The sequence below is a fragment of the Oenanthe melanoleuca genome, chromosome 4, assembly GCF_029582105.1.
Source record: "Oenanthe melanoleuca isolate GR-GAL-2019-014 chromosome 4, OMel1.0, whole genome shotgun sequence".
In the NCBI taxonomy this organism is placed as follows: domain Eukaryota; kingdom Metazoa; phylum Chordata; class Aves; order Passeriformes; family Muscicapidae; genus Oenanthe; species Oenanthe melanoleuca.
Window position 1 is genome coordinate 57854658 of NC_079337.1, and position 24259 is coordinate 57878916.

General features: G+C 46.7%; 1 protein-coding gene across 3 annotated transcripts in view; it reads right to left on the reverse strand.

Moving 5' to 3' along the window:
• The window catches only part of CRMP1 (collapsin response mediator protein 1), a 47765-nt gene extending 24193 nt beyond the window's left edge, over positions 1–23572 (reverse strand). The window contains exons 1-5 of one of the 3 annotated variants that reach the window (XM_056490460.1): positions 23521–23572; positions 22509–23072; positions 8078–8166; positions 3191–3375; positions 1496–1660 (exon numbers count right to left, since the gene is read on the reverse strand). In XM_056490460.1, the coding sequence (XP_056346435.1) occupies positions 1496–1660; positions 3191–3375; positions 8078–8166; positions 22509–22880 (811 nt within the window). In that variant the 5' untranslated portion in view covers positions 22881–23072; positions 23521–23572. Of the gene's footprint in view, positions 1–1495; positions 1661–3190; positions 3376–8077; positions 8167–19828; positions 20145–22508; positions 23306–23520 lie in introns of those variants that run through there. The other 2 variants (XM_056490459.1, XM_056490461.1) reach the window with 2 other exon arrangements.
• Between the last annotated feature and the right edge of the window lie 687 nt (positions 23573–24259).

Here is a 24259-nt window from a genome sequence, read left to right on the forward strand (position 1 = left end):
CTTGTGTTGACAGATGTCATCACCTTGTAAAAATCACCTGTACTAGAAACCTATGTAAGACCAGCTCCAGTTTCTCTAATTATATGCAGTCTTGCTGATGGAAGTGTTTTGTTGCCTAAAATCTGGTTATACAGCACATGTACTGTTAGCATCCTATGACATGGAATAAACTCCCCCAGATGACTGCACCTCCATGGCATCTCAGCAAACTGCTCACTCAAAAATAGAATTTTACTGTTTTTTCCTACTTTGATAGTACCCTTCTCTATAAGGAGAACCTTTCACATCTAAGACAACACTAGCTCTACACATTACAAAGGATGCTGCATATACATATCACTTAGGTTTCCCAACAGAAGAGTCATTCTGATTTGCCCATGGAAACCTCATGCCATTTCAGAAAATATTCCCTAATTAATATCCATACATTTTCAAGGAAAGTAGAAGATGAAAAATACATGAAAATATATGGTTCTGAAAAGAAAATACATGCTGTCAGGCACAATTTCAAGGAAGAAGATCTCAGCTAGGGTCTTCTGAGGGGTAGACCCCACTGCCACACAGAGATGGTACCACAAAGATGCCCTCCATATATGAGACTGCCACATTGAGCCTGCATGTGTGGAAATGCATTTAGGAGAGGTTTCATCTGTGCTATTCTGAATTGGCAGCTGGAGTCCAGGTAGGGTAACCTATAGCATCTCACATGATAGTAGGCCTGTTAATTGGACACAGTCAAACCCATAGAAGTGTCTTAGATTCCTATGTAAGGGACTTTTCTTGCAAGTGCTGAAACAAGGCATCTTCTAGTAATTTCAGGGAAAGCCACCAGAGAGGACTCCAGAAAATCAGGGCATTTTTTTCAATATTAGGTACCTAACTTTAGCATCTCTTTTTCTAATAACTGGAATCTGCTTTAAAAATGCAGGCATGTTTTATTTACAAAATCAAGCCTCAGCAAGTAAATTATTTCAAGTCACTGCTGAAAAATGAGATCTAGACTGTAGTGACGTTTTCATAGCTCCATGTGCTCTTCATATCTGGATTTCATTTGAGGCAGCTAAATCAAAGATTTCAGTCTAGTTAAAATCTGAACCACTGCTTTGAAATGTTACATTTTCTTCATTCATTAAATAAAGGATCTAAGGTGACTGGGCTGATTATTCTAAATACTGATCTCTGAGTTTTACCTTAAAAAACAACCTAGCTATGCAATATTTGAGCCTATTTCCACATTTACAAGCAAGGATAAATGATGCATTTCTTTATGACAACTTAAGCATCTTAATCTTCCATGCTTATACTGGACAAAGTCATATATATGCACAAAGTTTAAGGTCCCATTTTACACAGTAGCAAGTAAAAATATAAGTTCAAGGTAGTGAAGAACCTTGGCCAGCATAGCCAGTGCCTATGCATTCATTAAAATACTTCAAAATTTCACCTCCATATGATATTTCAATAAAACCAAAAAATACTACCACATTTCACTAACCTTTGTCTTGCACAAGTACTTCCAGTTCTTCTCGAATCCCATCATACCAGCTGGTGATGTCCACATGGAGGGCATAATCACAACAGGATTTGGTATCAGCTGCCTCGTGCCACTTCTCAAAGGAGGTCAGTAAACTCGACCCAGGTTCTGGAAGCACATGATCAACTGAAAAAGAGATGGAGTGTCAGTTAGTGGGACAGTATGCACACTGCTCAGATTTCCCCAAAGTGACCAGTCTCCCAGCATCTCAGCCAAAACAGCAGCCTTGGAGGCAGCCTGTGTGCTGACTGTAACTCTGGGGTGTCAGCCAGGTCCTGCTGCCCCAGGTGCAGCAGACTTTGAACAGTCTGTATAAAGATGAGTCTGACAACCTGCTTGGTGCAGCATCAATAAACACACTAAGAGGGAGCCAAACACCTCACAGTTTAGGAAACCTTTGTCTTTCCCCCATCTGTATTATAAGAGACCATAGGTTCTGGATTTCATTGTATTTCTTGTCTGATGTGTCCATTTCTATGTATTTCACAGTAAGCACAATAATTAACCATTGCCTCATAGTCACTGAACCAGCACACTCTGCCCTACCAATACATCAGTGCAGATGTTCAATGTTTTCTCAGCAGCCAAAACTGGGAATACAGCCAAAGGTTTGAACAGGGGTGACATTGTGCACAAACACTCAGTCACACCACACAGTACATTGAATGCCCTGCCTGTCCCCTGCCTCAAGACCTTCTGCCTCTAATGATGCCACACCATCCACTGACATGAAGACACAACTACTTATGCATAGGTACCTCTCTCTGCAGGGCTAGGTCACAACTTAGTACAAAAACTAATCAAAATGGTCTTCCCAGTACCATTTGCAAGCCTAACTCAGCACAGGAATACTCAACTCAAGAACACAGACTGTAAAAAATTATTAACAAAAGGAATAAACCGTAGCGCATTTTTTGCCTATGGCCAAAGAATCTTTCAGCTGATACCTGCTACTGAACATGGGTAACAGATAATACCAGAAAAAAAAAATCCATATCCCAATTCAGTGGGAGTAAAACTCCACTGGGAAACTCTCCACAAGGAAGCTAAGACAATTTATGGCATCTGAACAATTGCCTCACAACTTATAACCAAAGTCAAGTCACAGCCAGAATGCAAAAGATAAATCTTGTCCCACCATCTGTAGACACAAGAAGTGCCTTTAACAACTATAAAGACTTCTTCCCTTCACCAACAAAGATGGTCCTCTGGGACATCTCTGTTAAAAGTCTTCCTCAACTCCTGCTGCCAAATCCAAGTTCATAAATAAGCATATCTTGTTATTTCCAAAGCTCTTGAAATGGCAGTAGGTGGGAACAGCAGATCTTTGTCAGATTTTCTGTGCCATATACTTACAGCACTACCTACACTGCTTTCTAAAAATCCCAAGAATACGTACATAATCCCTCAGTGCTTGTTCTGCATTACAGAGGAAAATCCAAAAGAAATTCCACACAGTGGTATTTCTTTCTAAGGGTAGGTTCATTTTCAGGCCAACCCTGGTTAACAGGGTTAACTCAAACACAGTGCTCAGAAATGTGAAGATTCACTGCAGAAGATCTCAGAAAATCAGAATGAAGCCTCTGGTAGCTATCCCCACACATGCTACACAGGCTTCAGCCTGGCATGGGAAGAGTTAGCTCTGCTGGTACTCACTGATCATGGTGGTGCCCCCTGCTAGAGCTGCTTTTGTGCCTTGATAGAAGTCATCAACAGGAGTCATCCCTTGGCAGGGCTTTTGCAGATAAGTGTTGACATCTATTCCCCCAGGAATCACCATGCGCCCATTAGCCTCTATGGTCTTGACTCCTCCAGGGACAATCAGATTCTCTCCTATTTGCCTGGACAGCAAGGAAAGCCAGCATTACTTTATTTGAACAAGCACAGAGGACACAGCTGTTTGAGGCATGCAGGGGACAGGGAGCCTGGGCCCATAGAGGAGGAGGGTCCCCCAAGGCAAGGTGAAGCTCAAGCACAGGCTCCTCCTGTCCTGCCCAGCACAGCAGAACAAAGCAGAGGAGAGCTGCCTCACTGAGCCGTGAGCTCTGCTTGCTTTGCACGGCTCTAGTGGCCAATAAAGGAGCTGTAATGCACCAGCATTAAAAATTGATTACCTTTTATATGATTTCTATCTTTAAACAATTCAAATTACACTTAATGCTCTCCTGGGGGCTCCAGTTTTGTATATGAAGTTCTTAAATGAAAATAGGAAAACATAGATCAAATACGAGAGCAAGCTGGAATTGTAAATATATGACAAAAGGCACATCAGAAAATTTTATAATTACTTTGTCATCATGCAATGCAAATTTATCCTTAAAAAGAAATCTAAATAACCTAAGACACAGAAATACATATCTAAGAGACCTAAACATGTTTAATCTACCATGTCCCATATTCTTCATTCTCCTCTTGATGTTAAAAGTCAGTGAAACATACTGCATAACTGTGTGGAAAAATTATAATTAGCTGTTGCCATCTTTCTCCCTTCAGGTGTTCAAAGCAGGATTTTTTTTTTCACTATTAAAAATATTAATCTGTCCCCCATACCAGTATCAAACTCCAGATAGTTATGATTGAAATACTTTTATTATTCATGGACTCAACTACAAATAAATTAAACTTTAGCTTTTAAATCCACATTACATTTTTATCCCCTACTTTGCATGGTGCCAAACAGGGGGAGGTATGGGTATGTGTGGAAGCCCTGTCTCTGCACTGTTACACCACAATATATTTGGGCTTAGAGGTAACTGTAAGGTAGTTAAAGTTCACTTAGTTTATCTCATATTACAGACATGGACTCCTTGTCTTAATTTTCTTTTGTCTGGATAAAATAACATTTAACATTAACATTAACCACAGCTAAATAAATGCCTCAGACATTTGAGCTGCTGAATCTGTTTCCCCACATTAAAATGCAACTCCCACCTACAGTGACTGATTAACAACCAATTGTGATAAGGTAGAACCAGAAGTGAATAAAACTGTTCATTAAAACCAGTGGGAAAAATAAAAAAAAAGCCAAACAGGTGTAATTATTCACCTTGGAATCTGGCCAAACTGGCAGAGTTAATGAATAGCCCCAAGAGGTCAAGAATTAGTTTCACATGCTATGCAAAAGTGTCACCTCCAGCAACTTGTCTCCCCTGGTGCCCTGGGCTCTGGCTGGGGGGAAGCACAGTCATTCCATGGGCAAACTCCTCGTGGGTATCCTGGGATGGGGTCACAGCTGCCCAGCACTGAACAAACCAGGAGGTTACCCATGAGAGCTGCCACCTCCAATAGTCATCAACATGTGCAGCATGGCAGCCTGGCATAACCTGTGTGCAGCTGCACAGTGAACAGCACCTGACAAACAGGGAACCCACCTGGATGCAAAAACCTGCAGCTGCCCAGCACATCCAATTGCACAAACTAAACTTGCAATCTGTTTTAAAATGTGCCTCCCAAAGGCATACCATAAGGTATTGCACCCATAAGCAGATTCAAAGCCTGCATAAAGTTAGGTGGCCCCATGTGTAGCAATGGTGCTGCACTCACTTTTGTTAGTCAAATCTATCCCCAAGATTTTAATCAGAACAACCCTCCACCTTTGTAGAATTTACGTAGCTAAGAAATTGAACTGGGAAGAAAAACTAACTATGACCCATCTCCTTTGAAGATGTCCAAGGAGTAACTGCACTTCAAGGACTAACACACCTTCTGAGAAAACCTTCACAAAAAAGCAATTAATTATTATTTTCTTCCACAATCAGTATCTACCTGTTTCCTCTTCAAGAAGACACATGTCCTAACAAAGTGAAAGAATGCTAACTATATAGTGAAGTGTTTTGATGACTCAATGCTCATTATTTTTAATGTATAGTTGAAAAACTTATTCAGCTGAAACCATCCATGTTGAAGTGACATGGGACTAAACAGCCTTTGTGGATGATGCTGCACTACTACCTGTCAGAAACCTGTCTCATCTCTTGCCCTGGAATCAAGATTAAGACTGGGAGAAGTCTGATCTTCATTGGTGCTCAAGGTTATTTTTATTCTAAGTAGAACAGAGAGTAGGAGATAATGTGACAGGATTCCTGAATTGCTCACTCATTAATGCAAAGTGTATATGAATAAGAATGGGGTTCCATTACTTGAGGGTGAAACAATACAACAGTGCAGATAACTGCATTCTACACACTGTACAAATGACTGAGCTGGTGTCCTTATATATTAGCAAGCAGAAAACTCAGACCCACAGAAAGCTGATGCTGTCTGCCATTTTCAGTCAAACAAGTTGGTTCAAATTCTATTGTATATAAGTTGATTAAAGCACAACAGAAACAGCAGACTTCAGCTCTTCCTAAGCTGAAAATCCCCCCCAGAACTCTGTGGTGGTCCTTCTGTAATTATCAAGCCCAGACATCTTTTAGGCATCTGAGGCTCCTCCTAACTTGACTCACCACTTGCCCAGCTCTGGAGACCATGTCCCCAGTCCCTCACCCTGCCACTTGCTCAACCCTCCAGCCCAGAGGGACCCAACCCTTCCCCTTGCAGGGATGGAGCAGGGTACAGCAAGTACCAGACTATGACCTGCCACTTGGCACTGGGCTCACTTCCTCATGTGACAACAGAGGCAGGAGAGATGTAGGCAAAATATATTATTTATATGCCAATTTGAATTACCAACTATTTAAAATACTATTTAGATACTGCAGAAGTGCCTCTCAGCTGCCATCTGAGTGTGCAGGGCTTAAGTTTCAGGTAGGAAAAATCCATATGCACTGCTGCTCCTTGTACCTAGGGAGCTAGTTTGAGCATTGATTGGCAGGACCATCCTCCAAACCACAGCTGATCTTCAAACACACTCAAGGCTACATCTGCTTTCTTCTCAGCAGAACAGTCTGCATTAAAAGCAGTAAAAGACCCAAATCTTTTCGTTAGGCTGCAAGAGAAACCCAATCCTCTCTTTTCACATCAGTTTTCATTTCAGAGTGAGAAAAATAACCCAGATCTTTTATAGCCTGTTAAACCAGGACACTATTGCCTATTCTGGGCTGAGTGGTTTGGTGTCTGCTCCATTCTGTACTAGAATTTTGTATTATCAGCAGAATTTGCAGCTGGAAAATTATAGCATCAACTGAAATGTGGATGACTGACGTTAACGGTCCAGCTTCAAACAAGCTTGAGCCACATTTAACAATGATGTTAAATATTCAGACACAATGGGCAGTTCCACCTCAAGAAACTGAGAGATCAAATCAACCCAGAGCTTTCTTAGGTTGCAAAATTTATCACCCGAACACAGTAAGGACCCAACCCCATCTCACAGCAGGCTACCTTCACAAATTACTTCAGAGCAGGACTTCTAACACAGTTTACAAAGAAAAGTATTAGGTCTAAATCTAAGGAGCCAGGCATAACTCAGGGTGCTAAATAGAGAACTTGCCTCCTTGGGCAAAGATAAATGCCTCTTAAAAATTAAGATCTTGCCTGTCTGTTCATTATTAATCCTAATAGGCTTGGCAGCTGAGATGCTTCCTGGAGGTACAGATCCACACATGAATTTCAGAGGGAGTCCATGTACTTAACAAGGGCAGGTGAAAGCTTGGCACTTCTAACTACCATTGCATTTCTGGAATCAAAGCAAAAAATTCCCAGCAGTTGCAGGCTCTCAGCATCTCATGCATTAAGTTGTTTAAATAGTTCTGATGCTTACAAGTGTTACTAGAACGTTTGCATATGAACTAACAAAAACACAGAAAACCTCAACAAAAACACCCATCAAAGAGAGCACAACTTGGCTAACTGTTGCTTTAAAAATAGATACATGTTCAAAATGTGTCCTCTCCATTTCTGCCACTTCTGCAATGCAAGTAACACTACAAATAAAAAGGCAGAGTGAAAAGTATTAAAAAGAAAATTGCATAATCCATGGATGAAAGTATTCATATTTTAACCTGAATCATAACCACATAAGCAGTCACATATAGATAAAGAATTGGACTTTTAATCTGATGTTATATTCTTAAGGAGCTCTGAAAACAAGAAGGCAATTAATTATTTACGAGATAACCATAATTATATTTCTGTGTATCAAATTGTAGCCTCTGGAGACCCAGATTCTTAGGTCACCAGTGAAAAATGTCTAGCAATCATGAAAAATCCTTTGATCTTTATGTACATCAGAGTGCTCATACACACTATATAACTTTACAAACCTTAGAGACCCTCATCTCCACTAAGCCAAGGACCAGCAGAGCACATGGACATCTCTGTTACAGATTCCTAGGCTATCAGTAACACATATTGCAAGTTTTTCACCTAATAAATACTTTCCCAGCTCCTGTATTTTTACAGCCTGATAAATCAGGACTTTCTTTCTAATTGTGTGACAATGCATAACAACATTATAGGAACAGAATGTGCTGTGGTTCAGCATTAACCAACAGGCAACTGAGAAATAGCAGGTCCTCATTTGCACCATGCAACTATCAAGAAATCACAGTAGTCTATGCTAACATGCATGCAAAAAAAGCAGTATTTCTTAAAACCAACTTTATTAGTCCATCTTCAAGGTATAGGTCTGCATAGAAGGAATGGTCATCATTGATAATTCTTCCACCTTTAATGAGCAGTCGGTCACTCTGGAGGAGAAAAAAAAGGAAAAATATGGGTTTGTCAAAATAAACAAGCATAATAATGTATTTATGATACAAATACATTCATATTATAAAAAAGCCATTAATACCAAACTGGGGGCACTCTGTACTGAGACTGCCCAAGTCATATCTCACTCACTCCATGAATGAGAACAGAAGGCAGCCTCCAAAGTTTGGTTCACCTGAAATATCATATAAACAGCACAAAGAGCCACCACCTCTTGGTATTTTCTGAAGTGCCAGGAAGAAAACTTTTCTTTTTTTCCAAGAAGGACTGCTCAAAATATCAAGTCTGCAAGAGTTAATGTTTACAACTGTCTGCTTATATTCTTCTCTATTTTCTCTATTCAAATGGTTACATTCTGTTCTCAAAAACTACATTTTACAGAAAGCTAATTTTACCAGTGCATATTCCCAAGAACCAGTATATTAATTCTCTCATTGAAGAAGTCATTGTGGAAATGCCAGCCCCTACCACCTACCCAAAGATGGGGCAAGTCTGTAACTTCAGTGCTCTTCTGCTTTTAGCTAGAGTATTCTTCCTCACAGTAACTTGTATGGGGCTCTTCTGGATTTGTGCTGGAAACAGTGCTGATAACACAAGGATGTTTTAGCTATTGCTGTGCAGAGCTTAGAGAGTGAATGTCTTTTCTGCTCATCACCAGAAAAGAGGCTGGGTGAGCACAAGGAATTGGGAGAGGGGATAGTTGGACAGCTGACCTCAACTGACCCAAGGGATATTCCACACCATATGGCATCATGCTCAGCAATAAAACTCAGAGGAAGGTTCATGGGGGAGCACTGCTTGGGGACTGGCTGGGCATCAATAGGTGGGTGGTGACCAATTGTGCTGTGCATCACTTATCCTTCTCTGGTCTTATTAATCTCCCTTTTTTATTTTCCTGCCAATTGCATTTTTATCATTACTATTATTATGATTATTCCATTTCCATTATCAAAGTGTTTTCATCTCAACCCACGAGGTTTTTTTCACTTTTACCCTTCCAATTCTCTCCCCCATCCCACAGTGGGGTGGGGTGGGGTGGGGTGGAGGAGAATTGAGCAAGTGATTGTGTGGGGCCGAGTTGCCAGCTGGGGTTAAAACCATGACAAGTACAAAACACTTTTGGAAAGAATTTTGCCAAGTGACTGAATGCTGGAAAACTCTTAAAGCAGTGAGAATCATTTTTTCCCATTCATACATAAAAATAGCCATTTATTATAAATTATTTCCTTGGCTCACCAGACAATAACTCAGAATCTCCAGTTTGTCAATGTTTTATACTACTCAGTCCACATTCAATTTCTGCTTCAATTACAGCATGACTCAGGCATATAAACTATCAATGTCCTGTGTTCCCAGTTTAGAAAACAAACAAGTTGATATATTCTTAATCTATAAAACCAGGACAACAAAACCAGTAAATTCCTTAAAAGCTGTTCATTAAAAAGCGCTGTGTTATATTATAGTGTAACACTGCACATTTATTTTTTAGCTTGTACTTGAACAATTTTGCAGGTTCAAAGCCTTTATAGCCCTCTCTATCATTCTAGAAAAAGGAAAAATGGAGAAACAGACATTTTCAAAGGAGAAAGAAGAGGGGGGAAAGACATTTAAAATACAGTGCACAACAAAAGAGTTTGCACACAGCAGGTCTGAAGCTCTTCTCCATGTGCTGCAGCAGCAATGTGACCCCAGGGGGGAACCAAGGCACAGAGCTACGATGACATATGTCCCCAGGACCTGCCTAAAACATTGTTACCCTCTCATTAGGGAACAGAGATGAATGCAAGTTCTCCATCTGGAATTTGCCAGAGCAGGCTCCCTGTTTTCTCCCCAGCCTCTCTACTGTCACTTGTAATTGCAGCAGGACTTGGGAATCAGCAGCTGGAATAGCAATGTTATTTCATCATGTGCTGGCAGTTGCACCTCCTCACTCTGATGATTTACTACGCTGCCTGCAGACCTGCAGGGACCACCATCTTAGGAGCTCTTTTTGAGCTCATTCAATTGCCTTCCTAAACATTAATATTGCCCAATTACAAGAGGCACAAGCTTACTGATACAGGCAGGCAGTGTTTCCAGAGCACTGCATCTGTCACTGCTAAGGAGTCAAAAAATCTGCACCGTCATCAAGAAGTTCTATATTTCATTTCTTTTAAAGCAGGAGAAGATGCCTAATAAGTAGAAACAAATATAACACAGAAGGAAAATAAAATAGACTAAAAGCTGAAGTGCAGCTCCAGAAAAATAACTGTAGATATAAGGTTTTTATATGTTTTTATATATTTTATATGTTTTTACATATAAATACATATAGTAACAAAATTGGGTATTAGAATAAGCTAATATAAAAAATACAGAAATGCAGTCTTAAGAAAGACCTCCGTTATGGAGCCAGACATTATATTAGGCCCCAGTCTGTAAAGAATTACTGAACATGCAGCTACAGATTCTCTCCCTGTTCAGAGTTTTGGAGGGTGCAGAAATTCTGGTAGAAAATAAAAGTTGCACTTTCAAAATTTTAATTCTCTACACTTCAGAAGAAAATACAAACAATTCAGAATTGTTGCAACAGCAGTCCTGTACCTGAGGCCAAGTTTTCTCCCAGTTGGGTATAGGAAGTCATAGAAGATTAGGCTGCCAAAAAACTACACAGCCCAAGGCATCAAGGACAGTGCTGTGGAGCCCAGCTGTCATCAGAATCTGAGAGATGTGAAAACATATCTAACATGCTTCCATTCCAGCATATCAACAAATTCAGAAGAAAAAGAGTTTTGTTGGAACATCTCTCAACCAGCTTGATCTGTCAAGTGCAGGGCACGTTACAGATTGCTGCAAAGAAGAGCACCTTGAGACAGATGGTGTTGATGGGCACCAGCAGCCCAGGTGGGGTTTGGGTGCCCTGTGGACACCTCAGCAGCACACTGTGCCCAAGCAAAGCAGCACTGCCTCAAACACCCTGCTCCAGACCAGGGCTGGCTTGTCCTTAGTAAAGCAGCAGTACCCAATGCCTGTAGGCACAGATCACATGAATAGGCTAGAAAAATTCCATGAATAGGCTAGAAAAATTCCACAAAAATAAATTGCTAGAAAGGAGGCACAGATTAATATTAAAAGGAAATTTGTTGTATTCTTCATGAAACAGAATTTCATGCAAATGGTTGGTCCACTTGGAGTATTCATTCTCTGCTACAGCCTAAGCACAGGCTTCAGGGATAGCCACTGGAGCCTGGGTGATCCCACACTGGTGCAGGTCAGTGGTGCTTGCTGCAGTGAAATCCTGGAGAGAAATCTGGGCACACACAGGCTCTGTGAACTTGGTTAGTCTCCTTGGGCATGCAGAAGGCTGTGTGTGACCAGGGGCCATTTATTATTTACTTGCATGATGTCAGGCAGGCTGATTGCAATTTTCTTACCAAGTGACAAATGCCCAGGTAAACTAGGGACCAGAGTCTTTCTCTCCCTGTTTCAGGCTGGAGAAGACACACCCTGCAGTGCCCTAGGAAAGCAGTGAAGGAAAGGAGTGACCTGAAGTGCCTGAACTGGTCCCAGCAGTGCTGGCCTGTATTTCTCCTCCCCAGGTATAATCTCCATGAGGAATAACACCCAGCTCCCAGAGGTACCCCTCAGCCAGTCACTGACCCTCAGGTGCTCTCACAATGCAAACAGCAACGGGCTCACCACTCAGCTCAGGAGGTGACAACACCGTCTGCCTTTCTAGGGTGGCTGCCACTTTTCTATTCAGCTGGCAGGTGTCTCACACCAAGCCTTCAGTGCACTGCCTGGCACAAGAAGCTGCCAGCACATCTCCTCCCAGTGCAAGCCAAAAGAAGCTGCTGGGACCCTCTCCTACCTCCAGGCTGCCAAGGACAGAGAGCAGGAACATGGCAAAACAGAGAGGGAGTATTACAATGAACAGCTCATAGACACCAAGATGCAAGGGATAAAAACCCTGCTCTCACTGACACGGGAGATGCAGAAAGCACACTGTAAATCCATGCTCCACAGTCACTGCAGGGTGTGGGAGCCAAGGTGTTCCTTCTCCACCCATTACTACTGCAATGATGCAACTGCATTGCTGCAACGCTGCCTGCCTGTGGGTTCTGTGCCTGGCCATGACACAGCACCAGCTCAGCCACGATGCATATCTGCTGTCTGCCCTGCAGCTCCATTTTACAGTGCTCTGGCACCTCCCAGCTCAGCCCACTGCTGAGTACGATCCAGCCTTTCCTACCACTCCCAGCCCTTCACCTTCAAACCCTGCACATTGCTTCTCTGGGGATCTTTTCCTAATCACAGTCTAGCTTCTCCTGCTTAACCTGGCAGCAAAGCTGCAGAGCTTAGTCTGTGACATGACAGCAATTTTCATGGCAGCAGAAGGAGATGCCACAAAGTCAGCCCGTTTGCTGCAGGAGGAGGGGCTGGCTGCTCCGACTGGAGGCGGTGGCTGTCGCTCCCTCACAACTATTGTTCCCACCACAGCAAGAGCAACACGAAACATCTGTAAGCTGGTGACTGGCACACTTTGTACAAGCTGCCTGTTCTGCTGGCGTTTGAATCAGCCTGGCTCAGCTCTTGTGAAGCGTGTCCATGTTTTCATGCACCCCAATGGCAAAAGGCCAGCAGAGAGAAGCAGCATCTGACCAACCTTCAGTACATGAGCCTGAGCCCTGCCATGGTCCCCAGTCCTGCACAGGACTCCATGCAAATACAAATGAAACCAGAGTCCCTTGGGCGGAAAATCACTTTGCTCTGGATTATTCAAAATTACAAACCAAATGTTAGAGCAAGAACAGTTGCGAAGAAATTTAAAATTAGCCTTTTCCCATTCACCCACTTCTCTCAGAGCTAGAGGTATCTAAAAATAGACAACAAAATTCAAATAGCTTTTAGACATGCAGTTCTCAAATCTGCTTCTTGGGACTACTAAAACACAGTAACAGAAAAAATAAAACTGCCATAAGATTTACTAAACATTGCTTCAAATTGGTGCAGTGTGTCAAAATACAATGCAGCACAAGTTATAGAAACCACACACTTCTCTGCAGCATTGATACCTATGCACTGCACATGCAGGAACCTTTCAGAGAAAACCACACTTCTATGATACAAGATGGAGCTAAAAAGAAAAAAAAAAAAAAAAGAAGAAGCCATTATGTATTCTAGCCATACGAAAAGATTCCAAGAGATTCCAAGAGTAGAGTTTTGATCAAATAGCAGCATCTATGCAGATTGCAATTCCAATATATGCTATTACATTTTTGCTTTTCTTCCACAAAGGGAACATCTTCCTATTACACCTTCATCTTTAAATTAAGTAAACCATATATTTTAAACTATTTACAGTTTGCTTTACCATTTATATACAATTAACTTCAGATAACATATCCAGCATACAGGTTTAAGTGCTATGCTGCTTAATTCTTGGTTTGGACCTTTACAATTGCTGCATTGCAGCTTTCACCAATCAAAATAGTCTTTGCAACACTCAAACCCAGATTTTTCATGCCTAGAGGATGAGAAAATACTCAGCAGGGATCTCACCCTCTGTGTAATTGCAAGGACTTACTAGAATATAACATTGTTCTTACATCTCCAGACGAACAATGGCTGTTTTCTCAAAAACCCAGATTAGTCAAGAGCCCTGAAGATGACTAAGGACTTTATGCTAAATAACCATTTGAAAACAGTTTAAATTCTAAATCCACCTGCACTTCAGTTCTCTGTCTATAAAGGCATGTGGTTTAAAAGACATCAGATCAAATGCAATAGACATAAAAAGGCATTAAGCTATGTTATCACACTTGCAGCCAAGACATTCCTTTTTTAGTATTTGAGAGGCAGAATTCTTTGTTACTAAGGTTTTAAAGAGTCCACTGAGAGTTACAAAAGACACTGAATTCAGTTTAAAGGGAAGGTATAAGAAGCACAGGCTGATATTTGTGTTCTCCTGACTATCTAAATCTCCAGAAGAAGACTATTTGCAAGGAAGCCATTTCCCAAAGGCTGAAGACCCACTGGCAAACAGTGGATGGAGCTCCTCTGTGCTTCCATTTCCCACAATATACAGAAGATTTACTTTTTTTGTGTGTGTGGATATATTTGGTTGTCTTTTTTCAGAGCAGGTCAGATTCAGACCCAGCTGTGATACAATACAGTTAAATTACCTTGCTTTTAACAAAGTACTTACAAATAAGGAACATTTCTAAACTTAATGGCAAAAGAAGAAAGATATCCTTCCCAAGAGGAATGTTTGCTTAAAATCCTTTCATAAGGATCAAAGAGCTGTAAATGGGATTTCATGAAGTACTGTCTGCTTATAGAAGATCTGCTTTTAATCAGCAGTATCCCTCCTTTTGAATTTCACATCTAGATTACCCCCCATAGGAAGTGGCTTTTAGCTGGGGTGAACCCTGAATCAACTCTGGGAATTCCTTGTAAAACAGTCCATCCTTGAGGCATCATTTCCAATAGCCACTAATGGAGAATCCTGCTTTTAATTTTTTTTTAACAGATGCACTCTACTATGTGGCAATTAATTTAAGAAGGATTATGTTGATTGTAGTAATGTTGTATCTTGGTCTGTAGCCAATGTATTCATTCATCTTTATTCATTTAAAAGATCTGATGTTCCTTTGTTTCCCCTTTTGAGACCTGGCTTCCTATTCAGCTGGCAGGTTCATTGCTTCATCACCACTCTAAAGGGGCTACTCCTACAGCTACCAACTCCATGGGGATTTCTTCACTGGAAATGTCATCTCTGCTTTGCTTTTAGAAGGGAAGCACAACAAACATCTTATTGGTGACAATATTCATTGGCATGAGGAGGGGTTTCATTTAAGTAGGGGCTGAAGGGTTGAAACCATTGCATCTTACACCCACCCCTTGGGTTACACACAGGTTATGTCTATTAAAGGGGATCTCAAAATCCCAGCAAGCCATTCATAGGAAAGCTTAAACTTGGGAAGAAAATAATAGTATTTACAGCATGGTTTACTTCTCTGAGCCACTGAACTGAAGATGTGTTTTATCTAAGTTCTAATCAGAAACGTGCATCAGGTTACTGGGACATATCTGACTTGGCACCAATCACAGTCAAAATCCAACTAAGATCAAATGGAATACCTTCTCTGACAGAACAGGTGGATGCAAGGGAAACAGAATAGTATAAAATGCCTTTAAGATAATGTTAGCAATGATAATTCATTATCAACTAAATGCAGTGGATAACGTGTATTGTGTGCTGTCATGTTGCATCACACATCTATTTTTTCTGCCAGTGAGAGCAAGTTGTGATGCTTGCTGCCTCACCTCACATGGTATCAGTCCTGGTTGCCCTTCCATAGCCTCTTCACTCTGAGCACTGCCTACTCCTCCAGCCAGCCACCTGCACCTACCTGGGTCCTCACTATTACACACAGCAGATTTTACTCTGAGTGTAGACTTCACTGAAGTCAGCAGGAGCATTTATTATTCATAATCAATAGCTTACACCTTAAAACTCATTAGGACATGCACTACAGATGAAAAACTTTTGTCTTGTGACAGGCAAACAAAATCTCAAAATATCTCTGCTTCAGGGGACAAGGCAACCATCTGTACATGCAAGATTAGTAACCTGCAAATTATTTTGCTGCTCATCTCTATTCCTTCTTTCTCATACATAAGCATTTATGTCTCTCATATGAACAAAACCCAGGTTTATCTCAACTAACTCCCACAAAGTACTCTGGCTCCTTCAAATGAAAATGGAATTTTCAAGCTTTTGCCACTCAATTAGTTCTTGATTCTGAAAGAAATGGCAGCAAAGCAGACAACAGATCTTGATCTCTCATCAGAAAAGTGGTTCATTGGCAGTGGTTGCTCTCAGCACTTGCAAGAAGATTCAGACAAGCACCTCACTGCATCATATGTCTTCCCAGACAGCCACTGTCCCCTTTCCAAATCTGCCCAGCTTCCAGCAAAGCATGGCTCAGGTTCTCTGTGGTGGCACCAGCTATGATGCTGAAAACACTGATGCCCTGCTGAGGGCACTGACTGATGAACTTGCTGTGGCAGTTAAAGGAATCACTGCCCCAAACCCTTCCTTCTGTCCCTCTGCCAAATGTTTCAGTCTCCATAGAAACGTCCTCAGAAGGACCTACTGTGAACGTAATTTAAACCACCATGTGGAACTGGCATATGAAAAAGTGGTCACTTTTTCTCCTATAGAAAAAAATAAAGGAAAAGATTTGCCACAGAATCGTGGTTCAAAGTCAAAAAACTTAAACTGAAGCAGCTAAAGCAATCTCCAGAGCCACCAGGCTGAAGTCCACTCCACTATACAATGTGAATTCACTTATGTTCACTGACAGATGAGTAAACTGAGAGTGGACAAGTCTGTTAAACAGACACACATTGGAACGTGTAATTTTGAGAATTAAGCAAATGGTCAAGTATAAGAAGGCATCCAGAAGTCCCAGGCCTTGATGTTTTAAGGCAGGACAAAAAGTGCTGTCTAAATCAGCCAAAATCCTGCACCAAGAGCAGAATAGTAACACGAGGCAGTGTTCCCATGCCCAGAACTCAGTAGGCTTTTCAAACAATTCTGGCAAGTGACAGAGCAATCTGAGTGTAGCTTAACACACTGTGTTAACAAAGGTGGGTGGTAAAAAATCATAGTTGGGGGAGATACAGAATAGATCCAAACCTAGACAAGGACTTTAGTCCACCATTCCAGGTACTCACCATGTCCTGCATCTGTAGGATATGTCCCCCCTGGCATCCAAAATGAATTAGCTGGCAGCTCTCACACTGCTGTTCTTTCCCACCAGAACACCACACACTACCCCAGCACTTTGTTCAGACCAAACAGAAAGTTTCCATCCTGAACCAGTGTCTCACACAGTAGATATCCAGATGAATGTATTTTTTCTCTCTCAAAGTATTCTGCCATCTTCAACTGAAGCCTACTTGCTTCTCATCTCTCTTCATACCAATTCTAAAGGTAACAAGTAAAATTATTCTCTGTGCCCACTCTTCTGAATTTCTTCAATCTCTCAGTTTTCCTGCATCTGCCTTTTTTTCTCATGTTGCGCCAGATCTTCTCTTTTCTTGTTATGCTTAGTAGTGAGATCTTCCCTCTGTAACACCACATTTTTGTGCTCTCTGTCTTCCTGTGCCTTACAGTCTGTCAGCTCAGGACCAGCAGTGCCTTTCCCCACTTATATGCCAACCCTTGGACCATACCCAGAAAGATGATTTCCCCTTTTTTTTCCAAGGGATTCAGGCACAGTTTTCCTCTCCCAAATGCCTCCTTGCATTTGCTTTGGTGACTAGTTATTCTGCCTTTGCTCAGTAGAATTGTGTTCACACCTCCTCTTCACTGAGCTCACACAGATTATGTTTTAATGGGTGCAGTTGCTGCTGGAACAAACATGTCCTGTCACAGGCATTCAACATGCCACATGCCTTTTTTAAACGTGCTACAATTCTGAGTTCATCTAAGCTCAGGCCTTCCTTGAAAATTGCCAACCACCACCAAAACACAGAAGCCAAAATAATTTGTAACAGGTATTCCAGTGTCACCATCTCTATTGATTCCCTGTAATATGCTGCACAAAAGGAGTATAGTGATGTTAAAAGCAACAGACTGGGGGGTATATACTGGAAAATCTGGTCTGCATGAGAACATCCTGCACAACCGAAGCACAAAACATTGCCCCCTCATGCAGAAAAACACCTCAGCAATGGATGTGCTGGCTGTCCATATGACAAAGGCTGGGAAAAGTGCCCCTGCACTCTTGGCCACCCTTAAATTATGCACATCCTGCTCCATCCCCAGCTAACAGATGGATGTATAGGGTTTTGAGATGCAGTGGTTTGAGACCCACCTGCCAAGGACTTCAACACAGTGCAGAAGACATGACTGAAGTGCTTATACTTACTGGTACAATGCATTTCTATTATACATCTCCACCCTGGTCTGGTGCTTCACATACAGAGGTCATTCCCCTCCCACAGTAGCTACACAAAAGAGGCCAGTTTCTCCAGTCTGACTCACAACTGAATGGCACCTTACACTGCCACAATGCTGGTGCTCCACTAACAGCAAGCCTGGATGTTGCATGGGATGCATAACAGAAATCAGGACAGCCACAAATGAGATAAAATGCAAGAAGCATAAATTTTCACAAGCTGAAATGGAAATGGAAAAAAAGGCAGATGAAATTAAAAAAAAAAAACCGTACAGATCAGTAAATGAGAGCAGGGAGATGCTCAGTGCCAAAGAGGGCTGTGAGCAACAGTGTCTTTACCATGAGCAGTGGGAGAAGGGAAAGCTCAACACTAGGTGCTAATCTTATGTTTATTAATTCCTTTCTATTTGTAAGAAAGCTATCACTCTGGGAAAAATCCTGGCCAGAGCTGAGAAAGTGTCACAGCCTCAGAAAAAAGCTCAGAACCTGAGAAAAAGGCCTGGCTGAAATTTCCCTAGGCCTTCGGCAGTGTCCACAATAAAACTCAGCTTTTAGGAGTTTGTGCCCCTCCTGATCAAATACTTTGACTGAAGGATGCTTTTCCTGTACATGCAGAACACCTCGAGGAGCTTTCAAGCTTTGTTACGCTGGCTGCACTGATGCTGTAAGCAGCGGGTTTGCTCAGGAAGGTGCCACACCCACCCGCCCGCTGCTTCAGCTACCGAAACTTGCCCCGCTCCGTACCGTGCCGGCGGCTTTCCAGGGAAAGCTCCGCCAACCCAAGCAATCTCACAGCTCACCCCCCTTCCCCGCTCATCTCCGCCCCAGGTGCCACAGCATCATGCACTGATCCAGACCCCCAAGAGGAAAGCAACAACCTGAAGACCGGTGCTGGGGAAAACCTCGCTCCGTGTGCGATTTCTCCCACCACACCCCTATCCGCCAGCTCTGCCTGTTCTTTATCCCCCTATATCCCCCGATAGTGTGTCTTAAGGGAAGGCATATACTGTATCAAGGGACCCACGTCCTTTCTTTCTGGCATGGAAAGCACACCCTATTGTAGCTATGTTCGCGTACAAAAGCATCTAGCGGGAGACAGGCACGGATAGGAAGAGGATGGTTATGATTAACTCTTTGACTTCTGATTCCCACCACGCCTGATGCATTAATAGCGCGCAGAGGTGTTGGCGCTGGCATCATGGCGCTTTTTGATTTTCCACGCTTCCCCCCACGCCCACCTCCCATTTCTCCGCACTCTGTGCATCCCCCCGGCCCCACCGCCCCGGGGCTGCGCTGCCCCTGCCCGCTGCGGGGGGCGGTGGCAGGGGCACGCCGTGCTGCGGTGGTCCCCTCCTTCTTTTGTTCTGCCGAGCCCGGCGGCCGAGCCTCCCCAGCCCGGGCTGGAGCGAGCACGCAGCCCTGAGCCCAGGCTGGGCGGCGGGCGAGCGAGGGGAGGCAGAATACAGCAAGAAATAAAATAAAAACATAACGATGAAATTTTCAAATGCAATAAAATTACATCAGTCCTCGCCCAGAGCCCCCGCGGGAGGAGGACGGGGGCCGCACCCCGCCGCTGCGGAGAGCCCCGGCCCCGCAGCCGGGGGCTGCCCGCGGCCCCGGGCACTGCGCGCCCTTCCCCGCCTTCCCCGCGAACAAAGGAGCGCGGCCAGCGCCCGGGGCCGCTCACCGTTATGTGCGGGATGCTCTTCTTGCCCTGGTAAGACATGTCGGCTCTCCCGGCAAACCCGGCACCTTTTTTTTCCGGCTGCAATCAAACAGGGCTCGGCTCCCGGGGGGGTCGGCGAGCGCTGCCTCTGCCGGCGGCAGCAGCGCCCTCCCCGCTGCAGGTCGGAGCAGGATTCGCTCAGCGCAACCCAGGAAGCGGTTCCTTCCCTCCTGTCCCCCACCCCTTCGCCTGGCCCCCCTTCACAGCCCATCAATCCAGCCGAAGCCTTCCTCCCTCCCTCCCGCACCAGCGCCGGCAAACGCCGCCCCGCCAGCTCCGCCGCCGCCCCGCTCGCACGCTGAGGTCACCGGCAGCATCCCACGCGTGGGGTGCCGCAGGGTGGGCACGGATATATAACCCCCGGCGGAGGGTCCTGCTGTGCTGCACATGGCAATGGCACTGCCTGCCCCGTCCCCACGACATGAAGCCTGATGGCAGTGCTCCGCGGTGTTCCCATGGCGCTGTCCCCATAGCACGGACCTGCGCTATCCCCACAGCACTGATCCCGATGGCATTGCCTTGCACTGCCACTGATGGCCCTGCCTGCTCTGTCCCTGGCGGCCCTGATCCAGGTGGCACTGCCTGCTCTGTCCTCACCAACATCTCTGACCCCACCAGCACTGCCCTGCTCTGCCCTCCTTGTCACTGCCCCACTGTCACACACCTGCTGTCCTGTGCCCGCAGAGGTCATGGGGGATAACACAACCAGGACAGGCCAGTAGATGCTATATCAGCAGCTGCTGAAGAGGTGAAGCAGCTAGCTGAAACTCTTCTGTCTTTTTTCTGTCTCACAGAATGCCTCCCTCCATCCATGGTGCTGGAGTGTAAAAGGCACTGCAAAACTGTGCCCAAGTCAATCCCCCCAAGGACTCACACTCTGGGGCTCTTAGCACACCCGCCCCTGTGATACACGCATAGATACAAGACATTAAGCACCCAGGCCACACCCGTGACACATCTTCCCAGAAATCGTTTGAAGCTTGTAAAAAACTCTGGATGCCACAGCACAGGGGGCACATGTACTTGCTTCTTATAGTGCACCTTCCTAAACCAATGGCCAAATCCTTCCTGCTCTACCCCTAACCTCATCCTCACCTCACTTTGGGCAACTTTGCAAGCACGCTGGGATCCAGAGAGGTAGTGTGCAGTGTGTGCTCACTACCCTGAGTCCCAGGCTGAACTAGGAAGCAGGGAAAATGGGGAGGCAGCGCCATGGATGCGCTAGAAGATGGGGTGTGCTGTGCCCTCCCACTGCCCCAGGGCCCTGATGAAAAAAACTCAGGAGTTCAGGTGAGCTGGAAAAGAGAAGACTGTACTGCAGCTGGCAGCCTCTGAAGGCAGCCCTGGGGTCGTTGCAGAGAAAGCAGCAGCATCCCAGGCACAGTGTCCCACCAAGCCCTGCCTGCTCTCTCCAGTGTCCCACCACAGCAGACACCCACGGGGCTGCACCGGGGGTCAAGCGGCACCCCCAGGCCAGAGCAAACCAGCACCCCATTCATGCTCGAATTGAGGAGGGGTGAAGAGAGTGGAAACTCTCAGTTCAGCCTCTGGAAAGAGCTGAGTGTGGACAAGCCAGAGAGGCTCCAGGCTGGGTACTAAGGAACAGGGTGTATCCATGCAGAAGCATCACTGCAAGGCCGCATTTCTTTCTAAGGGGAAATCAATGACAGCCCGGGATCCCACGAGAGCCAGCCCCCCGGGTCTGCCTCCAGCCGGCATGCCGCCGACAGGGCTAAGATGGAGATGCACAGCCGTCAGGGCCGGCCAGCCCAGCGGCTCGCTTCTTCCTTGAGCCTGCCATGCGGGTCCAGGCTGCAGAGCCAGGCGAGGGCAGCCCGGGGCAGAGGCTTCGGCCGATCCTCCCGCCTTCCGCGCTCCCTGCCGGGGAGACAATGCAGGCGCAGAGGGAGCCGGGGTGCAGGGGCAGAGCCAGGGCAGGTCCTGGGGCTGTGCCTGGGACAGGCTCGCAGAGTTTCCCCGGCGAGCTCGGGACTGCAGCGGGCCCGGCTTTGTTCCGGGGGGCGGCCGGGAGGCGCTGAGGGATCCGAGCTGCCCTCCAGCCCCCCGGCACGGGCAGGAAAGGAAAGGACAAAACTCATCGCCATCACTTACAAAGGAAAACGATTTCTGGGGTCGCCCCCTCCAGCCCTCGCTAAGCTCTGCCAAGGGAGGTTGTTTAGGGGCCGGCCGGGCTCTTCCCAGAGCATCTGCGTGCCGGGAGGAGGGGGCCGCGCCTCCCCGACCTGCCGTGCCGGAACTGCCCCGCGAAGGCGAGCGGGGCTCTGCGGCACGGCACGGCTCGGCACGGCTCGGTACAGCAATCTCCTCACGACACGGCTCGGCTCAGCTCGGTACAGCAATCTCCTCACGGCATGGCTCAGCTCAGCTCGGTACAGCAATCTCGGCACGGCATGGCTCAGCTCAGCTCGGTACAGCAATCTCGGCACGGCATGGCTCAGCTCAGCTCGGTACAGCAATCTCCGCACGACACAGCTCGGCTCAGCTCGGTACAGCAATCTCCGCACGGCATGGCTCAGCTCAGCTCGGTACAGCAATCTCGGCACGGCACGGCACGCTCGGCTCGGCTCGCCCAGCGAGCGGGGGCGGCGGCTCCCTCCCACCCTGCCCGGGCCCCGCTCACCTGTCCATTGTCCTGGCCCTGCAGCAGCTCCTTCCCCATGGGGTATTTGATCTCCACGCCCGGGGTCTTGTCCTCCCGGTCTCCCGGGGAGCTGATGACGGAGCCGGAGATCTCGCTGATGTCGCTGGCGGTCTCGCTGTAGTTGTCCCCTCCGTCCAGCATGTCGTGCCGGCTGCCGCTCCGCGGGGTCCGGGACCCCTTCTTCCCCACGCTGTAGGCGTCGAAATCGATGGTTTTGTTCTCATAGGCCCCCTCCACGGAGGCGAACATTCCCCCGTATTTCTGTCGCGGTGTCTGGGCTGTCGTACCCGGCCTAGCTAGATACACAGGCAGGTCATCTTCTTTATTCCAGTTCCTCTTTCTCTCGGCCATTCTCGCTGTCCGGATCTCTCTCTCTATCTCTCTTCCTGCCTCCCACTTCTCTACACCTTCCACTACCGGGATAGGCTGTTAGTGACCATAAAAATGAATGGATGGATGCAGCAGTGGCGGAGCTGGGTTGGCTGGTGGGATCTTTCCCTTAGGGAACTGCAAACGTTAACCTCCCTCCCCCACCCACCCCCCCTAAAAAAAAAAAAAAAAGAAAAGAAAAAAAAAAAAAGAAGAAAAAAAAAGAGAAAAAATTAAAATGAGAAAGAAAGAAAGAAATAGAGAGAAATAAATCCGAGCGGGATTTAAAAATAGCCGTGTTAGTAAAGAGCACGTGAAAATAAAGTACAAAGAGCGGAGCGGAGAGGGTGGCAGAGGCAGGTGATTGGAAAGCCCCTGACGAATGGGAAGAGCAGCAGCGATTCCCCGAGCAGGGACCGCAGTGCACAGCTCCCCGGTACAGAATGATGGGGGGCGGGAGGCAGGGGGAGGAGGCAGGGAGGGAGCGCTGCATGCACACGCGGCCGCTGCCAACGGGGTCCTGCCGCGGGCGGGCGGCCGCCGCTCACCGCTGCTGCCTGCCTTCGGGGCTGGAATAAAGGGAGGCGAAAAGAGAAAGAAAAAAGAGAGAAAAGCTCCGAACCTCCCCAGCCCCCCCGGCGAGCCGGAGGGAGTTTCTCCCACTTTGCTCACTCACATTACCCCCGCCCCTCTCCGCGGGAGAGGCTGCGGCGGTGCCCGGGCGGGGCGGGGGGCGCGGCCGCGGCAGCCCCCGCTACGGGCGGGGGACGGGCCAGCATCGCTCGGGGTCGAGCGGCGGGGACAAGAGCGAGGGGTGGCCGGAGTGCGAGAAGAAGCAGAAGCAGCCGCGGCCTCCGGGCAGCGGGGCTGGCGCTGCCCCTGCCGCAGCAGCTGGTGCCCGCGGGGGCGGTGGCGGCTCTGCTCTGCTCCGCCCCGCCGCCCCCGGCCGCCGCTCCCCGCTGCGGCGGCGCGGACAGGGCGGCCGAGCCCTCGGCCCGCCGCGGGGCAGCGGGCTGCGGGCGGGCGTCGCAGGCGGGGGCTGCAACCAGGGGCGACAGGCAGCGGGCGCCGACCCTGACACGGAAGTGATCGCGCCTGAGCCGCCGGCCCTGACACCGGGCATGGGGCGCCGGCTCCTCGGGCCCGGGTGTGCGTGAGGCCCTGGCCCTGAGCCCCGCCGAGCCGGGCGCGTCCCCGCGGGCCTGAGGGTACATGGGGCCCGGCCCCTGAGCCCGCCGAGCCCCGCCGGGCCGGGCGCGTCCCCGCGGGCCCGGGTGTGCATGAGGCCCCGAGCCCCGCCGGGCCGGGCGCGTCCCCGCGGGCCCGGGTGTGCATGAGGCCCGGAGCCCCGCCGGGCCGGG